General features: G+C 42.9%; 3 protein-coding genes across 3 annotated transcripts in view; 2 read left to right on the top strand and 1 right to left on the bottom strand.

Moving 5' to 3' along the window:
• The window catches only part of LOC310649192 (olfactory receptor 14A16-like), a gene marked incomplete at its 3' end in the record, with an annotated part of 233675 nt that overhangs the window by 159332 nt on the left and 53273 nt on the right, over positions 1-21070 (bottom strand). The window lies entirely within an intron of this gene.
• Positions 2974-3915, top strand: LOC310649199 (olfactory receptor 5V1-like; the record flags this gene model as incomplete). The annotated part of the gene is made up of 1 exon (XM_083377505.1): positions 2974-3915. The coding sequence occupies one exon, from the start codon at positions 2974-2976 to the stop codon at positions 3913-3915; it is 942 nt and encodes a 313-aa protein (XP_083233631.1).
• LOC310649200 (olfactory receptor 14A16-like) lies at positions 20119-21054 on the top strand (the record flags this gene model as incomplete). The annotated part of the gene is made up of 1 exon (XM_083377506.1): positions 20119-21054. One exon carries the CDS (start codon positions 20119-20121, stop codon positions 21052-21054), a length of 936 nt encoding a protein of 311 aa, XP_083233632.1.

Below are 21070 nucleotides of genomic sequence, written 5' to 3' on the forward strand. Positions count from 1 at the left end.
CCACACCAATAAATACCAATAAATCTAAAATTTATTAATATAGCCAAGACCAACAGTAATATATGAATATGAATGTTTACAACTGGTTTGATTGTAGGTTTTTTAAAACTGATTGTCTTGAAAAGCAGAGATGATGCCTGGGTTGAAAAGAAATAATTCAAGGGCTAGGAAATGTATAAAGGAGGCAAGCACTTACTCTCTGGTCATGTCATACCATTAAAGAAAACAGAGTTGCGCTGAAGCAGAAAAATTCAGAAGCCCAGAACTTGTGAATCATCAGAGTTCAGTCCAGGGTCATACTTAAAGCCTGAAGATGTCAAAGGCTCATACTCAGAGGTAATTATGTTCTTTCCATCAAAGGAAAAGTGCTTAGAGTTTGCTTGTATATAGCTCTATTTGTTGGGATGATTTAATTTGGAGGAAACCCTTCTTTTCTGGAGATAAATAAACTCTCTGTTCTGCTCTTCATAGCTTCTGGATTATCATGACAAGACAAACAACATGTGCAGAGTTTGATTAATTTTAAATAAAAAGTTTGTTATATGCACATTTTTATTATTATTATTACCGTAATTAAACTTGGATGCCACTCAACTGTCAACAACACTGGAAGTAATAACCAGGATATAAGGATGAGTGAAAAAAAGCAAAGGAACTTAATCTCCAAAACTTCTGCTAGCCCTAGCAGTGAATAGAAATTTTGCAACCTTTCTAGATATTTCAGTAAAATGCTCTCTTGGAAGCTGATTTATAAGCTTGTATTGCATTTGCTCTCATAACTGATTAAGAAGGGTTGCAATTTACTTGCAGTGCCAGGCATAACACTAAGAGCAGTTTAAAAACATGTGAATCAGAGATGCAGCTTTAGGGTGTGAATTAAGATGCAATTTCTACATGTATCCAGAAGCATCTGACTATTTGATCAGAATTATGAAATGAGTATAGTGACATTGTAACACAATGCAAGCTCCAAACATTACATTCTAATATCCAAGATTTTGATACATACCAATCTGTTTTGATTACAAACAACAACTCAGTCCAATTATTAATCCATTAATCTAGAATGTGGAAAGAGAAAAATAACTTATTAAGGGGCAAAAATGTTAACAATCTAGGATAAATGATAACTATTTATCTTTTTTCCAAAATGTATAGGAACTCTGGTCTTTCATATATGGCTAATTAATTTTAATTTAAGTGAAAACAACCATGAAATGTTATATATGCTTATTAATCACTTCAGTTTGTTTTGCTTAAGACTGACTCCTGTAGAAGCTTTATAATTTCACCATAAATATATAAAAACTTTTTTTGGAGTATATTGTAAATAAATATATAAAATCTATGCCATTTATTTAAAGATATGGAAAAAAAATCAATTCAGATGCTTTCTGAAAGAAGTACATCAATACATAACTTTGATTCCATATCACTGTGACTCTTCTGTTATTGTATGTTAGCAGAAAATATGAGCAGGTATTGATCTGATTACTTGGCATACAGTGTTTAAAACTAAGCTGAAGATGTCTTTCCAGATACATAACTTGGTAAAGAAGGATATGCATGTTGGCAGTATGCTGATTTCAAAAATAAAATGAATTTCTGCACTATGTTTAGTCACTATAGATTTGAGATTATTTTACTTTAGCTATTTCATGGAGAGAAGTGTAATTGCAGCATCACATAATTAGAACAGCTTTATCCTTATTTTCAATAACTGTAATTCCCTGTTCAATTGTTTGGAATCATCCTTATTTTCTTATAATCCCCAAAAGGCAGATATAGGAGTTTCTGCCTGGCCACTGTAGCAGAAACTCAGGTGTCAGACCCATGAACTATATAGCTGCTGAAGTTATATATGTGAAGAGAAAATTATTCAGTATTTAGCTGTATACCACTGCTATTATTGTTTGAGGTTGTTGTTTCAGGTGCTCTAAGTTTTCTTCGAAGAGTAATTGGATAGTAAGTTAGGCTTTTCTTATTACATTTGTTTTTGTAATGGTTATCTATCTTACTTTTCAACAGACTACTGAAATCAAAAGATCACAAATTCAGTATGGATTTTGTTTACTGTATTCTTATCAACTGATCTGTAGTATAGCATGTTGAAGTAAATTATCTTGGGCTCTTTTGTTCCTTCCTTGAAAATATAATTTGATTTGTCTGTATGTATGTATTCATGCTAAGAATTTGGATACTATTTAACATGAATATTGATTAAGGAAATGAGTTTTAACATATTTGTAGCATAGAAGTGGCATTTAGAGAAAATTGTAATGAATTCATATATTTAACCAAGTCACTCATGTTCAGTGTTGAAATAAAGAAAAATATTAAGAATGAACCTGGAAGCAGCTACAGCAGCTTAAAATTCTTGGAAAACAGTAGAAAAATATTGAGCTGCTGTTTTGTATATAGATTGTATTATTATTATTTTTTGTTAACTGAATGTCTACAAGAAAGTGCTTAATTATTTGAATGTCTTTGCACAGTTTGAAGATTCCCTTCAAGATATGTACTACATTCTGGTCATAATATCTGGATATGGAATATCTGAAAGAATTGAACAGAGCAACGGGACCTGCAGTCACTTCATTAAAATATAAAGTACTTCAAAACTTTTAATTTAGAATGCTGTGTGCTGTGTGCTGATTGTGAAATTTAGCTTATTCAACAGACCACAATTAAAAACAATGTGAGTTATTGTGATACAATGGATTAAGTGATGTCAAACTGCTTTTCCTATTTGTTGCACAAATAAGCATATGAACATAAATAATCACATTGTGATAGCATTGTAACATGTTTTTTTATAGAGCAAACAAAAAGTGAGGGTGCAGATTACATTATGTGACTGTAGAGATAAATGGTGTTAGATTCTATGTATTAAATGATGTCAGCTTGGTAGATTTTCTGACCATTAGGTGAGCATTCTTATTCTGGTTTTTTTTAAGATTAACTTTTGACACAATGATGAATGAATCTGTTCCAAATGAATTCCTCATTGTGGGCTTCTCTGGTCTCCAGAAACTGCAGCTAATGCTTTTCTTTATCTTTCTTGCCACATATATCTGTACTCTGGTAGGGAATATCTCCATTCTCACTGTTGCTTGCCTGGACCCACAGCTTCATACACCCATGTACTTCTTCTTAGGAAATCTCTCTTTTCTGGATATCTGTTATACCACCACTAATGTTCCACAGATACTTGTACACCTCATGGCACAAAAGAAGAGTATCACCTATGCTGGATGTGTAACTCAGCTATATTTTTTTCTGTCTTTTGTGGGCACTGAATGCATCCTACTAGCTACAATGGCCTATGATCGCTTTGCAGCTATCTGCCATCCTTTGAACTACACTTCCATTATGAGAAGAGCCTTCTGTCTCCAATTGTCTGGTGCCTGCTGGGCAAGTGGCTTTCTCAATTCAGCCCTTCACACTTATTTTACATTCCGTCTGCCATTCTGTGGAGCCAATCAAATCAATTATTTCTTTTGTGATATACCTCCCCTTCTAATGCTTTCATGTGGAGACAAAACTTTAAATGAGATCATCTTACTTGTGGTTGGGTTCTTCATAGGATGGACTCCATTTGTTTGCATTCTTCTTTCTTACATTTATATCATCTCCACTATCATGAAGATGCAGTCCAATGAAGGGAGGATCAAATCATTCTCCACCTGCACCTCACACCTGACTATTGTCATATTGTATTATGGAAGCTCCATTTTCACCTATGTCCGGCCAATATCAACATACTCATTAGAGAAAGACCGACTCATTTCTGTGCTTTATAGCATTATCACTCCCATGTTAAACCCTTTGATTTATACGTTTAGAAACAAGGACATTAAGAATGCGATGAAAAGGATTTTTCTCAAAAAACTTTATTTAAAATTTACAAAGTAACAATTTATTCTGAATGAAAATGAGGAATACTCACATATTTTATAAAACTTCTGTTTATCTGTAATAATATGAATTATGTCTCTCCCTATATTTCTGTGAATTGTATATTAACTTGTACTGTTTTACTCTACGTCAGACATGTCAAACACAAGGCCCGGGGGCCAGATCCGGCCCGCGAAGTGGTTTCATGTGGCCCACGAAGCCACCCTGGAAACAGCGAGGGAACAGCCCCAATTGCCTTGGCCCCGGCCCAGAGACCCTCCTTCTGCCAGAGACCCTCAGCTCTGTCCCACTCCTGCCCAGGCCCCCATAGGCACCCTTGATGCAAACGATGTAGAGCTGGCCACGCCCACCCAGTAGGCCATACGCACTCTAGCCACGCCCACCCAGTAGGCCATGCCCACCCAGGCCATACCCACCCGGCCCCCTGAGGGCAACCTCAATGCTGATGCGGCCCTCAATGAAATTGAGTTTGACACCCCTGCTCTACGTGTTTCCTATCTATAGCATCAGCAAGTGTCTATATTTTTTTCTCCTTTTCCACCTTTTCTCTATTAGGTTAGTTATTTTGTTTGTTTGTACATTGTTATGAACTAATTAAGGACTTAAAATGAATATTAATTGTACTCTTTTTCAGTTTAATAAAATGATACAGTAGATACCAATTTTTCCATTAATCACAAACTTTAAACAGGTTTTAACAGTAACAGCAACAAGACGAAGCTTCTACCTCCAAATAAATTTTAACCAACAAAGGGAAGGAGCTTGGACCTGTCATTTTTATTCCTTTTCTTTTAAAAAATACATGTCAAGTTCCGGCTGAAAAGCCCAACAAAGTAAAACACCGGAGACATGGCGATCTCTAATGTAAACTTTATTAGGCGTAGAATACTGGTATGATAGAAGGAAAGTTAGCTCTGGCAATACGTGGGAAACAGATAATTAAAAAATTAAAACTTACCCTCCCTCTCTGATGGTTCAGGTCACATTATCCAATTAAACTCCAAGCAATTGTTATGAGAAGAAACTTTGATTCATCAAAACATTTCTTTGGTGGGTTTGGCTCTCACACAGATAGGGAGCACCTGTGGATCCCAAGCTCTTCTCTTCCCCCACACAACTGTAGGCAAGATAGAAGCCCTATGGCAGTCCTAACAATAATAAATCTTTGTAGCTTGATATCCTGCCCCCCTACAGAGGTGGGTGAACCTGGAAAACAAAAAGGAATACACATTATTACTTGTTTTTATTTTTTATTGTACTGGTCCCGGCTTCCAGGGGTACTTAGTGTGGAATTGCTTTACCAAACGATCCACTTTTACGTGATGAGCTTTTATCCATTTAGCTTCTGACATTGGATAACCTTCCCATTGGATTAAGTACTGCAATTTTCCTTTTTGGATTCTGAAATTGAGGATTCATTTGACCTCATAATGCATTCCCCCCTCTACCATTATCGGGGTTGGGGCTACCTTTCCTACCTTTCCTACTGGTCTTACTGTGGATTCCCAGTATGGCTTCAGTAAGCTGCAATGGAATGCTGGGTGCAGCTTATCCAATATCCTTGATAGTTTAAGCTCTACCCTCACTAGATTATTGACTTTTATGATGGGGAAAGAACCTACGTACTTTGGCCCTATTTTCCTGATAGTTTCTCTCATCTTAAGATACTTAGTAGGAGATACACTTTATCTCCTACATAGAGTGCCTCCTGGGGAGTTCTCTTATCTGCTTTTTTTCTCCATTGCTCCAAACATGTTGGAATGAACCCACCCACTCACTCATTGTACTCGAGGAGGAGACTCCTGTGAGCACTCTGGTATTGGCACAAATTCCATTTCTGTGGCTAACTTAAATGGAGTGAAACCGAGGCTGCTGTGTACTGCATTGTTATATGCTACCTCTGCAAATGGCAAAAGATCTGGCTAGTTCATTTGTTGATAGTTGACATAGCAATGCAGGTACTGTTCCACTATTGCGTTCGCTTGTTCTGTGGCTCCATTTGTACTCAGACACTTTGTAGCTTGACATTACATTTGAGACCATTCCCACTTGCTGCTTTGCAGGTTTCTTTGCCTTTGTGTTATACATTATAGATCTAACAGGGAACCAAATTGTTATCCTCAGTCTCTATAAAATGCTATTGATAGAATCATTGGGAGTGGGGCAATATAAAAATTGGATAGATGGATGGATGATTCTGCATCTACATGCTGATAAATAGTAAGAATCTACAGCAAGGGTGTCAAACTCAATTTAATTGAAGGCCACATCAGCATTGTGGTTGCCCTCAAGGGGCCGGATGGGTATGGCCAGGGTGGGCATGACCTACTGGGTGGGCATGGCTAGAGTACGTATGGCCTACTGGGTGGGCATGGCCAGCTCTACATCGTTCATACCAAGGGTGCCTATGGGGGCCTGGGCAGGAGTGGGACAGATCTGAGGGTCTCTGGCAGAAGGAGGGTCTCTGGGCCAGGGCAAGGTAGTGGGGGCCGTTCCCTCACTGTTGCCAGGATGGCTTCGTGGGCCACATGAAACCACTTTGCGGGCTGGACATGTTTGACATGTCTGTATTAAGATGTAAAGCCCATGGTGACTGTACACTGTACGTTTTATTTGATCTCAGTGACTATGTAACTATCCTCTGCTGCAATTTCTATATAATAAAAAATAGATTTTCAAACAGACGCACTATTGATATTCCAATATTCCAATATTGTTAGATGAGAAATTTATAAAATGGAGGGTGAAGTGTTAGGAAAATTATATTCTTCACTAACTCATTACAGATCTCTTTAAACAGATGGTAGATTGTATATGGTACCATCAAATCACAGATAGATAGATAGATAGATAGATAGATAGATAGATAGATAGATAGATAGATAGATAGATAGATGATAGATAGACAAAAGATAGACATAGACAGATATTCCTTTATTGTGAAAGATAGAATAATATCTGCAATTCATAATAAATTATTAAATCTTCATGTTAAATTTTGTAATCCAAAAACAATCTAATTAACATATTTTCTATTTAAAACTTTCTCTCTGTGTGTGTGTATGTGTGTCTGCCTCTGCCTATCTCTCACTCTCTTGTAATTCTGTCAAAATATTTAAGTAAATATTGTGTCAATGTATGAATTTTTGATAGAGGGTTTGATGGAGGGTTTGTTGTCACTGTGTGTTGGGGGGAGAGAGCACGGGGGGAGGCTCAGCTAATCTCAATGTACACATGTACTTTGACAATAAAGGTTTATTATTATTATTATATTGAGATCATTCTGATCAGATTTTTAACTATGCAAGACAGACATAATTACTTGTTTCTCCCTGTCATGAATGAATAATATCTTTAAAATCCTGGATCCAATTTCTTATTCTGGCCTGCCAATCCTGTAAACATGAAATTCCACAACAGTCTGCCTAGCAAGCCACACTGGAGACCACCCGGCCCTGAGGATCAGTCCCAGGACCTACGAAAAAGCCAGCAGCATGAGGTAACATGAGAAATGAGCCACGAAGACTTCTCACCATGTCAAGGGTCCGAAAGCTCAAAGAATTTGATGTCACACATCCAGAGAGATGATCATCTTACATGTCAAGAGTGGAGAAATACCTTAGGGCAAATCAAGTTGCCAATGATGGCCTGAAGGCTGCAACACTCCTCTGTGTTTGCGGGCCTGCAACATTCGACATCACTGAGAACTTGGTCGCACCAGCACAGCTGGAGTCCATAGCTTACTGGTACCTGAAGAAAAGGCTCAATGACCATTTTCAACTGAAGCTGTCAGTGATAGCATGGAGGCATGCTTTTGAACAGTGAGAACAGCAACCCAGTGAGATGGCCACAGAGTTCATTGCGGTGTTGAGGCAGGCATCTCGTCTTTGTCAGTTCACAGACTTGGAAGAAAGACTTCATGATCGTCTTGTCTGTGGACTCAGGGGTAGAGCGCTCCAACAAAAACTTTTTGCAAAAGAGATTCTCTCGGTCCAAGAAGCAATACAAGAGGTCATGGTGGAGGAAGCCGCCAGTGGGGCCGTGAAGGCATTGCGGCCTGCCAAAAGCACACCACACAAAGAAGCTGTCCACCACAAGGATGGCAAGCAACAAGAAGACTTCAACAAGGTTCAACGACACCAAGACAAGGAGCAGAGCCCTCCTACAAGGCAGTTCCCTTCCTTTGATGTTTGGGCTGTGGGGCCACCACCAATGAGCAGACTGTAGATTCAGGACAGCCACGTGTTGGGCCTGTGGGAAGTCTGGCCACACTGCAGCTATCTGTACAGGTTGCCAGAAGGACTGCCAACCAGATGAGACATTCAGGAGAGGTACCAGGGCCTCAGGGCCACAGAGAGTAGGGTTCTGCTCCAGCTGCAGGAGTGTCTGCTTCACAGGAGCTTACTACCCCCGTAAACAAAAACTTTGATTACAATCTGAGCTGCAAGGCATTCCTTGCAGGATGGAACTGGACACTGGTTCAGCTGTATCCATTATTTCTGTTGAGACTTTCCGGTTTGTGTGCAGCCACAGCAAGAAATGGGCCAAGCTTCAGCCATCTGATATTATTCTAACTGACTTCCAGAATTCCCGAGTAGCCGTTAAGGGGGAGGCCACTTTGCCCATAAAATTCAAGGGATTTTAAGGGCCCTAGATGTCATTGTGGTGGAGGGCCAGAGAACAAGTCTTATTAGGCTTGATTTGTTTGATACACTGGGCATTCAAGTAACTGGAATCCACCAGACACAATCGGCAAACTTGGCATCAGTATGCGAGGAATTCACAGATGTTTTTGACACAAGCCTGGGACAGTACAAGGGCCCTCCGATAGCCTTTAAGCTTGTTCTTTCAGTAATGCCAATTAGGATTAAGCCTTTTGCACTAAAACACAAAATCGATGCAGACCTGGACAAGCTAGTCAGTCAGGGGCACTACAGCCCATAGATGGGGGAGAGTGGGAAACTCCCATTGTTATGCTACTAAAGACCAATTGGGAAATCAGGATTTGTGCTGATTACAAGTACACCATTAACTGGGCACTGCAGCAGCACACGTATTCGGTACCAGTCGTTAGCCACATTTTGGCATCGCTGCAAGGGGGTACTGTGTTTGCTATGTTAGATTTGGCACAGGCCTATCAACAGTTACCGGTGGATGAGGCCACAGTGGCTGCACAAACAATTGTGACACACAGGGGGGCTTTTAATGTCAAGCATCTCCAATTTGGGGCTAGCATAGCCCCAGGGATCTTCCAGGGAGTCATGTATTTATTTATTTATTTAGTTAGTTAGTTACATTTATATACCGCCCTTTCCCTGAGGACTCAGGGCAGTTTACAGGGAATTAAAAAGTCCACCATACAAAAGTTAAAAACCAAATTAAAAAATATTAAATTGACCCTGTAGACTTAAAAACCCCAATTAAAAATTTCTCCTCAGCCTGGGCCCGAGAGCTCAAAGAGCCAGGTCTTCAGGCCCCGGCGGAATGATCGGAGGTCGGGGGCAGTTCTCAGCTCCACCGGCAGCTGGTTCCAGAGGGCAGGCGCTCCCACTGAGAAGGCCCTATCCCTGGGTGTCACCCGCCGGCAATCTCTCACCAGCGGAACCCTGAGCAGACCCTCCCTGTGGGAGCGCACTGGGCGAAGGGCGTTTGATGCCGGCAGCAGGTGTTCCCTCAAATAACCCGGACCCAGGCCATGTAGGGCTTTATAGGTAATAACCAGCACCTTGAATTTCACCCGGAGGGCAACCGGAAGCCAATGCAGCTTGCGGAGTAGAGGTGTTACATGGGAGTATCGGGAAACCCCCATTACAACTCACGCGGCCACATTCTGCACCAGTTGAAGCCTCCGAGTGGTCTTCAAGGGCAGCCCCATGTAGAGAGCATTACAGTAGTCCAAACGGGAGGTCACTAGCGCATGAGTAACTGTGCGTAGGGCGTCTCGGTCCAGATAGGGACGCAACTGGTGCACCAGGCGAACCTGTGCAAAAGCCCCCCTGGTCACGGCTCTTATATGGTCTTCAAAATTGAGCCGTGAGTCCAGGAGGACGCCCAGGTATGTAGCATACACTCAAGGGTATTCTGGGGGTCTGCCCCTATTTTGATGATGTACTCATTGCCAGAGAGTCCACTGAGGTCCTGGTAAGGTGGCTCAAAGCTGTCCTTCAGCGGTTCCACACAGCAGGACTTAGGCTGAAGAAGAACAAGTGTAAAATTGGGGTCCCTTCCACAGAGGTGCTGGGGTTCCGTATTTATGCCGAAGGCAATTCAGCTGGCACCAAGCCCCAGGTCTAAAGGAGAGCTCCTGGGTCTCCTGAATTTTTACCATGCATTTCTTCCTAACAAGGCCACAGTGGCAGACCTGTTACACTGGCTCTTAAATAAAAACACTCCGTGGGAGACTTCCGGTGGCTCCGCGGCGCCGGAGACAGCCTTCCCGGGCTGCCCGCAGCTCAGCTGTGTGATTTTTCGCCCGAAACAGTGCCGATCAGCTGTTCGGGCGAATTTGAAGCCCCCTCCTCGGGAGAAGAGGAGGGGGTGAGCCCCCAGGTGGGGGTTGAGTTCTCCGGGGCCGCCTGAGCTTGGAGCTTGGGCGGCTGAAGGATTGAACTCCCCCGTAGCCTGGGCTGCTCCCAGCTGGCTAGCGTCTCTGCTCCTGACTTTATGGAGCAGAGCCAGGTGTCTGCGACCATCCCTGCTTGAAGGAGAGACTATGAAAGGAAAAGAGCAGGCAGAGCAGTACAAGAGGGAAAGATGAAGAGATGAAGAAGATTATTTTATTTTACTCTCAAGCTTGATGGACTTTGATTAAAACTTAAAGTGAAAGTGCGTCACAATTGTAAGTAAAAGATGGCGGCTAAACCTCCCCCTAGAACTTTTCGGAGTGCTGGAAATTCTCCGGTGCAACAACAATCATTACTGCAGGCGTTGCATTCTCCTGATGTATTGACTTCGAAGGATCTTGAAAAACATACCCAGTTAATTCTGGAGTCAATGGGTGCTAAATTTGCACAGATGGAGGAGAAATTGGAGAAATTGGAGCAGAGAATGGAAGAAAGGATGGAACAGAAACTTAGAGAGATGAAGGCAGACATTTTGTCCTCAGTGCATAAAGTTGCTAAATGTGTGGAGGTGCTGGATGACCAAGTGCAAGACTTGACTCAAAAGAATGCTATATTAGAAGCAAAAGTTTTGGAAATTGAAGATTTAAAAGACAAAATGGATAGTGAACAGAGTTTGGCCCAATTTTACCAGATGCAGTTTGCTGTGAGAATTAGAGGCCTAAAAGAGAATATTAAGGAAGATTTAAAGCAGCTGGTTTCTGAGGCTTTTGAGGGGGTATTGAATCATCCAGCATCTGAAATAAAACAAGGTATGGACAAAGTGTTTCGTGTGAATTCGTGGATTGCTAAACAGAGAAAGTTGCCTAGAGATGTGGTGGTTTATTTTGTAAAAAGGGAAGTTAGAGATGAAGTTATACAAGCTGCCTATGATACCAAAGTTGTGATTGCTGGTCAAGAAGTTTTGGTTCTAAAAGAAATTCCTCCAAAGATTTTAAAGAGAAGGAAGGATTTTATTTTTCTTGTGCAAGAGCTCAAGCAAAGGGATATAAGGTTCAGATGGGAGATCCCAGCTGGGCTGAGCTTCATGTATGATGGCAAAAGGTACTGTTTGGGTAATGTGAAGCAAGCACATGACTTTTACAACAATGTTCTAAATGTAACCCCATCAACACTTCTGGAAGCTGCAGAGGGATCTGGAGAAGGAGAACATCAAGAGGATGAAGATGGACTGATAGACGAGAAGGGTACAGGAGGAGTTCAAGCTGCAACTCTTTTGGATGATATTAGAGAACAGAGGGTGACGCGTGCTGCCTTAAAACGCTCAAAAAAGACAAAAAAATAAGACCAGCAGAAATCTATGGAACTTCCACAATATACTTATAGACAAGTGGTAGTTGTGTTTTTAAAAGTTTTGGGATGATATGTATGGTAACAGAATCTTTAATTTGGAATTAATGGACAATTTATTACAGAGGAAGAGGAAGAAAGTTTTGTGGGTTAATGCGGGTTAATTTGTGTAAGAACTATCTATTATAGTCTATTTTGGCTAGAGAGGTTAATAGGGATAGGTGTTTGTGATGTGTAAATGAGAATATGTTTAGGTAATAGGGAAATGTGGAAGAACATAGATGGGAATGATGCTAGTTTTTTTTTATTTTAGTTTTTTATATATATTTAGTATTGTTAAGGATTGGTTTACTTTATATAAGCTAGAGAGTGATGGATTTTAGAGTTTATAATTGTTAGTATATGATTGTTTATGATTGCTTTTTAGATATATACCTTGTATTTTGCTCTGGGAAGTCGGAGGGGGGGAGGGGGGGAGGAGGGGAAGTAGGGGGGGGAGGCAGGGGAGGGAGGAGGGAGAGGGGGAGGGGGGGAGATAGGGGGGAGGTAGGGAGGGGAGGAGGGAGGGGGAAGGGGGGTTTGTATTTTTTAAAACTTTTCAATAAAAAAAAAATAAAAAAATAAAAACACTCCGTGGAAGTGGACCAAGGTCCAGGAAAACAGTTTTAAGGCAGTAAAATCACTGCTGTATTCCAATTCAGTGCTCACACACTTTAATGAAAACTTGCCAGTTTGTATTGTGTGTGATGCATCCCCTTATGGGGTTGGGGCTGTACTAAGCCATTTGTCAGATGATGGGACTCAGTTCCCTATTGCTTACTATTTAAGGGCCTTGTCCTCGGCTGAGCACAATTATGCCCAGATTGACAAAGAAGCTTTGGCCATTGTGGCTGGGGTTAAAAAATTCCATGATTATTTGTATGGCCGCAAATTCATGGTCTTCACTGACCACAAGCCATTGTTGGGGTTATTTACCACAGACAGACAGAAACCTCAAATACTTTGCCCCAGAATGTTGAGGTGGTCCGTTTCTATGTCAGCCTACAGCTACTGGCTAGTTCACAAACCCGGCAAAGACATGGGCCACACAGACAATAGCCAGTTGCCATTGCCACACATGCAGCTAGATCTGGCTCCAGCCACTCGCATCTTCTCAATTCAAGATTTGCCTGAATTGCCCCTCCATGATGGGGATGTAGCTGCAGAAACAGCCGCAGACAAAATCTTAAGCAGGGTGCTGTCCTGGGTTCACACCAGATAGCTGGAAAATAGCCCGGGACCAGAGTTCCAGAGCTATTACACATGTAGACATGAGCTTTCAGCTAATAAGGGTTGCATTCTATAGGGGAGCAGGGTTATTGTCCCCAGTTCATTAAAAATGTGTACTCCAGTCTCTGCATGAGGGCCATCCGGGTATTTTCCAGATGAAGGCACTGGCATGAAGCTACCTGTGGTGGCCAAGGTTAGATAAGGCTATCGAGGCCCAAGTACATGGGTGTTATTTGTGTCAAACAGTCCAGACCAGAGATGCTGCAGGCCCCTGTCCACTGATGGGAGGAGACTCATACACCATGGTCAAGGATTCATATTGACTTCGCTGGGCCCTTTCAGGGACAGTTTGAATTTGAATTTTATTTGAATTTTATTGAATTTATATACCGCCCTTTCCTGTAGGACTCAGGGCGGTTTACAGGGTATATAAAACATTAATACAAAAATTAAGAGCAATTAAAAAAGATTAAACTAAATCCCTGAAAAAATATAAAACCCCAGTTAAAACCCCAATTAAAACTCAGCCTGGGCCGGAAAGCTCGAAGAGCCAGGTCTTCAGGTCTCGGCGAAATGATCGAAGGTCGGGGGCAGTCCTAAGCTCCATGGGCAGCTGGTTCCAAAGGGCAGGTGCCCCCACAGAGAAGGCCCTCCCCCTGGGTGTTATCTGCCAGCATTCTTTTACCAGCGGCACCCTGAGAAGGCCCTCCCTGTGGGAGCGCACAGGACGAAGGGAACTTGATGCCAGCAGCAGGTGTTCCCTCAGATATCCTGGACCCAAGCCATTTAGGGCTTTATAGGTCATCACCAGCACCTTGAATCTCACCCGGAGGGCAACCAGAAGCTAATGCAGCTCACGGAGTAGAGGTGTTACATGGGAGTAACGGGAAACCCCCATCACAACTTGCGCGGCTGCATTTTGCACCAGCTGAAGCCCCTGAGTGGTCCTCAAAGGCAGCCCCATGTAGAGAGCGCTGCAGTAGTCTAAACAGGAGGTCACAAGCACATGAGTGACTGTGTGTAGGGCATCTCGGTCCAGATAGGGTCGCAACTGGCACACCAGGCGAACCTGGGCAAAAGCCCCCCTGGTCATGGCTCCTATATGGTCTTCAAAACTGAGCTGCGAATCCAGGAGGACACCCAAGTTGCGAGCCCTATCAATGGGGGGGTAACACCTCTCCCCCATCATTAAAGGTGGAATAGTCTGGTTAACCTGAGATGCCGGTATGAACAGCCACTCAGTCTTGGCAGGATTGAGACGAAACCTGTTTCTCCCCATCCAAACCTGGACCTCCTCCAGGCAGCGGGACATCACAGTGAGGGCATCACTGGGTTGGTTCGGGGTGGAGAAAAAAAAAGTTGGGTATCATCACCGTACTGATGATACCCGACCCCAAAACCATGAATGATCTCGCCCAGCGGCTTCATATAGATGTTGAACAGGAGGGGAGAGAGAACCGACCCCTGAGGGACTCCACAAATGAGAGGCCTCGGGGCAGATCTCATCCCTCCCGTCAACACCGACTGCGAGCAGCCCAGGAGATAGGAGGAGAACCACTGTAAAACAGTGCCTCCCACTCCCAACCCCCTGAGATGCCACAGTAGGATACCATGGTCAATGGTATCAAAAGCCACTGAGAGGTCTAATAGGACTAGGACAGAGGAACAACCCCTGTTCCGAGCCCACCAGAGATCATTCACCAGCGTGACCAATGCCATCTCCGTGCTGTGCCTGGGCCTGAAACCCAATTGGTACAGGTCCAGATAATCAGTTTCCTCCAGGAACAGGGGAAGCTGATACGCCACCACACTCAACAACCTTCGCCAGAAAGCGAAGGTTGGAGACTGGACGATAGTTGTTTAAAACAGCCGGGTCCAGGGCAGGCTTCTTGAGGAGGGGTCTCACCACTGCCTCCTTCAAGGTGGCGGGGAAGATACCCTCCTTCAGGGAAGCAGTTATTACTGCCTGGAACCAGCCTGGTGTCTCCTCCCGGGCTGCAAAAACCAGCCAGGAGAGGCACGGGTCCAATAAACAGGTGGTGGAGCTCAGCCTCCCCATAATCCTGTCCACATCATCAGGGGAAACAGAATCGAACTCAGTCCAGATAACATGCTCAATACTGTCCGATACCTCCACGTCAGACTGCCCAGTCCGAGTCCAAACCGGTCCACATCTGAGCAATTTTGTCCATCAGATGATAACTAAACTCCTCGGCCTGACCCAGCAAGGGATCCTCCCTTACCTCCTGGTTAAGAAGGGAGCGAGTTACCCTAAATAGGGCGGCCGGGCAATTATCTGCGGACGCGATGAGGGCAGCGAAATAATTAGCCTTCGCCATCCTCATCGCTGCAGGATGAGACCTTATGAAGGTTCTTAACTGCAATCGGTCAGATTCGGATCCGCTGGACCTCCAACTGCTCTCCAGACACCGTCTCCGACGCTTCATCTCCCGGAGCTCCACAGAAAACCATGGAGCCCAATGGGATCTGCGCTGGGTCAGGGGTCGCAAGGGTACAACACGGTCAAGTGCCTCAGTGGCAGCCCTTTCCCAGGCATCCACCAAGGCATCGGCCAGGCTGTGAATGAGGGTGATGGGTATAGACCCAAGTGCCATCTGGAACCATTCTGGGTCCATTAGGCACCTGGGGCGGAACCACCTGGTCGGTTCCACAACCCAGTGGCGGGGGGTGGCATAACAGAAGACCAGCCGCAGGAGATAATGATCAGACCATGACAGGGGGAAAATGGCTGGCAAATCCCCTCCCAGATCATCCAACCACTGCCCAGATAAAAGGACCAGGTCGAGAGTATGACCCCCCACATGATTCGGGCCCTGAATTACCTGGGTCAGGTCCATGGCTGTCATGGAAGCCATGAACTCCTGAGCTAACTCTGACAACCCTCCCAGGGAAGGCAGGTTGAAGTCACCCAGCACTATAAGCCTTGGGAACTCCACCGCCAACCCTGAGAGGGTGTTGAGCAGCCCAGGCAGGGCTTTTGCCATAAGCTGGGTGCCAGGTATATGAGCAACAAGCCCATCTGGACCCGAGGGCCAAATCTCAGAAGGAGGGACTCACTCCCGCCTATCTGGACAATGGTGGTTTCCCACGGACATAAAGTCTCCTGAATAACCACCGCCACCCCACCGCCCCTACCCTGAGCCCGTGGCTTGTGTAGCACACAGAAACCTGGGGGGCATAGCTCAATCAGAGGGACCCCTCCCTCCGAGCCCAACCAGGTTTCAGTAATGCATACCAGATCTGCACATTCTTCCTCGATCAAATCATGAATGAGGGGAGCCTTATTAAAAATGCATCTGGCATTAAAATACACCAGCCTAAGCTCAGGGACCTGATCACCCTCATCCCCAGGCAAAAGGGTGCTAACCGGAGGGTCGGAGCGTGCCACCGCTCGAAGATAGCAAGGGCGCAATCCCAGATATTGATGTGGCCCTCTGTGACACCACCTGCTGCCATTCCCTATTGTCATGGGGATTTGACACCCCACCCCAGCACACGCAGAGCCAGCAGCCTCCACCCCCAACCCCATCCCACCAGAGCCCATAACGGGCCCAGACTGAGTGCCATTTAATAGTTCCCTCCCCTCCCCACTATTCCTCCCCCTCCTTAACCCTTTAAAAGTTGTTTTTCATAGTGGTCAAAAGCCACTCTAAATGGCTGGAAGTAATTCCTATACCCACTATGACTACTGCTAGGACCATCCAGGTACATAGGAAGCTTTTTCATGCACGTGGGTTGCCGGAAGTCTTAGTCTCAGACAACGGAGCCCAGTTCACAGCATCTGAATTTCAGGCTTTTTTGAGGGCCAACCTCATAAGGCATGTAACGTTGGCTCCTTTTCACCCCTCGACTAATGGGCAGGCTGAATGCATGGTGTGTATGATGAAAGAGTTGCTAAAGTGCATTGTTTCAGGGGATTGGCACCATAGGCTGGCTGAGTTTTTGCTATGCCAGCACACTATGCCATGCATGGCAATGGGCAAAAGCCCTGCAGAACTCTGCTGGGGAAGATGACTTATCACAAAACTGGACAGGTTGCACTCTGATCGAGTAGCAGCAGACACTGCACACAGAAAGGCACCAAGGGGGTTGCAAGTGGGTGATGGGATGTGGGCCTGGAACTATGGGCATGAGAATTTGTGGGTGCCTGGTAAAATTGTTAAGGTCTCTGGACCCCTCTCATACGAGTTGTTCTTGGATGATGGGGCAAGTTGTTCACCAACATATTGATCAGTTGCGAAGGCATTTTGATGAACAGTCACTAAACGAGGACTCGCCAGAGGGTATGCAACAAGAGCTGGCAGCCAGCAGTCTAACAGAGCCATTCTCATGCTCTGAGGACTCATTCAATCATTACACTGGGGAGGTGTCCGTAGATGGACATAGTCCAGAGGTGCAACTTGGATCTCCAGATGGGGAAGGACAACCTGAACAGGCAGCAGCTCTGCTGACTCAGCTACTGCACTGGACTTCAGCTGGTACAGAATGCAGTCGCGAGAGTTATCTTGGGAGTCTCCCAGTACTCCCATGTTACACCTTTGCTCCGCGAGCTGCATTGGTTGCCAGTTGTCTTCCGGGTGAGATTCAAGGTTTTGGTAATGGTTTTTAAGGCCCTACATGGCATGGGTCCGGAGTACCTCGGGGACCACCTGCTGCCGGCGTCAACTTCCCTCCGCCCTGTGCGTTCCCACAGAGAGGGCCTCCTCAGGGTGCCTCTGGTCAGAGAATGTTGGCTGGTGGCCCCCAGGGGGAGGGCCTTCTCTGTGGGCACTCCGGCTTTATGGAATCAGCTGCCGGTCGAGCTCCCGATGGCACCTGACCTTTGCTCCTTCTGACGCGGTCTGAAGACCCATCTTTTTGAACAAGCTGGCCTGGCCTGATAGTGATATGTTGGGGTTTTAATGGGGATTTTTATATTGTTATCAACTGTTTTAGCTGGGCTTCTATTTAATTCTTTTTAATTTTTGTATCCTGTATTTTTATGTATGCCCTGTTCACCGCCCTGAGTCCTTCGGGAGAAGGGCGGTATACAAATACAATAAAACTAAACTAAACTAAACTTTTGTTTGGCCCAACCAGGAATGGCCAGCCAAAGGAACTTGAGTCAATTTGATTCACGTGAAACCAAGAGTCCTGGTCTACCCAGCCTGGCAGACAAGCAGGTAGACTGGGAGTTGCCTGGAACCCCCAGGCATTCTGAACGGTTGCATAGACCACCAAAATATCTTCAAGATTATGTTATTAAATAATGTGTGTACATTCTAGGAGGGAGGGGTGTAATGTATTGGGATTTTTACTTGTACTGATTCACGTATCTGTTTAAATGCTGCTTAAAGGTTGCTCAATGGTGTGTCTGTGTAACAGTCTCTGACTAAGCCAGACTTGTTGTCTCCAAGAAGATCATTGGTAGATTTGGGGTGGGAACGCATTACTTTAAATCTATTAGCTGTCACCTAGTGGCCAACTGTATAAGTAGATGTGCAGTAGCCACTGTTTCAGTTCTGTTCCTGATTACTTCAATAAAGCATGTTCCTGTTTGCAATCCTCCATCTCGCTTTTTGCTGGCTACACAACAAAATTGTTTAGGCCTGCTTATAAAAATAGGAACATGTTCAAGAACAATATGAGATACATTCAATTTATATTATATTCTCCCACTTTTATTTCTAGCAAAAGCAGAGCCTGCTAATAGCATTTCTTAGCTGAAAAACATGATTCATCACTGTCATTATCCTCAACTTCTTCCTCCTCTGGATTCTGACTTCTTCATAAAAATCAAACAGTTAAACATAAAATAAAATAAAATTTCTCATTTCCTATCTCTGAGGGAGATGTGCAGTTAAGAAATATGAAACAAGTCCTAGAGAATGTTCAGTTAGTTTCAATGAATCAGAAATTAAAATTGATTCATCCAAAATGCTTTAATTTATTACATTTCCCTAATCCTCTAAAGAATGTTTTAAAGACTGACATCATATTTCTTTTGTTAGAGATACAAAAAATAAAAATAAAAATGAGGGTTCACTAAAAGGTTCTCAGCTTAAGAACTGCTTACTGTTTAATTTAGAAAACAGCCATCTTTAAAGGACAATTTTATGATGCAACTCATAAAACACTTCAGGGAATAGACTTGATTCCTGCTGCTTTTTAAAAATATAAAATATATAAAAACAAACCAGAGGTACATAAACATCTTATTTTCTAAAAGTGTTGACTGCAGGCTGAGGTAAGCAATTTTATAAATGACAGCCAGGACAGATTTAAAGTTTTAGATTTTTCTAACAAGGAAAAGAGGGAATTGTATGACAGAAGACCAGTAATAATGTAGCAGTTTGAAAACATAGAGAATATATTCAAACACAAGTCCTTCTTTTAGAAGTCTGCAAATTACTTTTGCTAAATTATATTTTCATTTAAAATATGATAACAGTTTACTTTAAAAAAAATAAATTTAGATGTGCAGCAACTCAGGAGCATAGAAAATACATTGGTGTGAAAGAATGTACACCTTACAGTAGAGTTTGTTAAGTTTTACACACACACAAAAGGTATTCCTACTAGGACTTTATTTTATGGTTGAATGGAGGGATGAGCAGATGAATGCAGTATAGATGAACAGAGGGATGCATAAATCACTCATATTTAAGAGCAACAGTCAGAGTTTTTTGTTCATCATATGAATTGATCATTTGAAAATCATTTCATAACAAGGAACTTTTCAAAAAGGGAGAGAGATAACCCAGCAGTGTGTGATGCTGAAGATGAAGCTAGCGTTTGATGTAATTGTGGAAGAACACCTGGAAAAGGAAAATAATTAAATGTAAACATACTACAACCTTTAGTCTGGTAGAACAAGTAACAAATTATTTGTTACAAGACAATATGTATAATTAATATTTGCATGAAGATATTAATGCAAACTATCAATTAATTGATAATATTGTTATGCTGTAATAATTATTTCTAACCCATCCTTTACAGATATACTGAAATAAGTGTAATGGACAACAAATCCATTATGACAGATTTCCTCCTAATGGGGTTTTCAGATGACCATGATATACAACTTTTCTATTTTTTTATGTTTCTCTTTGTTTATTTAACAGCAGTAGTGGGGAATTTTTTCATCATCTCAGCTGTGGTCCTCAATCAACATCTTCACACACCCATGTACTTCTTTCTGGTCAATCTATCATTTGTAGATGTTTGCTACATTTCTACTACAGTTCCCAAAACAATAGCCGTTTCAGTTACAAACAACAAAATGATTCCTTATGCTGGATGTGTTGCACAGGTCTTTTTAGTTATTACATTTGTTGGGGCAGAGGTTTTCTTGCTCACTATCATGGCTTATGACCGGTATGTTGCCATCTGCCATCCTTTGCAGTACAGATTGATTATGAACTGGAATGCCTGTATCCAAATGGCAGGTATAGCATGGATATCCACCCTGATCCATGCAGTGTTAGAAACCAGTTTGACTTTTCAGGTGAATTTTTGTGGATTCAATAAGATTGGGCAGTTTTTCTGTAATATGCCTCAGTTACAAAAGATAGCTTGTACTGATTCAAAAGTTCATCAAATTCTAATTTTTCTGATTGGAGTCAGTGTGAATTCATTTTGCTTTTCATTCATCTTGACATCTTATTGTTATATTTTCTCTTCCGTGTTGAAAATTCCATCAGTTCAAGGAAGACACAAAGCTTTTTCAACTTGCATTCCCCACCTCACTGTTTTTGCCTTGTTTATTATCACAGCTGTTTTCTCATTTCTGAGACCAAAGTCACTTTCTTCTCCCAATGTGGACTTAATCTCTGGAATTTTATATACAATTTTGCCACCTGTTTTTAATCCCATAATTTATAGTTTAAGGAATAAGGATATTCAAAGAACTGTGTGGAAAATATCGCAGAAATTAAAAGAATTTATGGATTGAATGTGAACATTCTTAA

Source organism: Vipera ursinii, assembly GCF_947247035.1.
Source record: "Vipera ursinii genome assembly, chromosome: Z".
NCBI classification, from domain to species: domain Eukaryota; kingdom Metazoa; phylum Chordata; class Lepidosauria; order Squamata; family Viperidae; genus Vipera; species Vipera ursinii.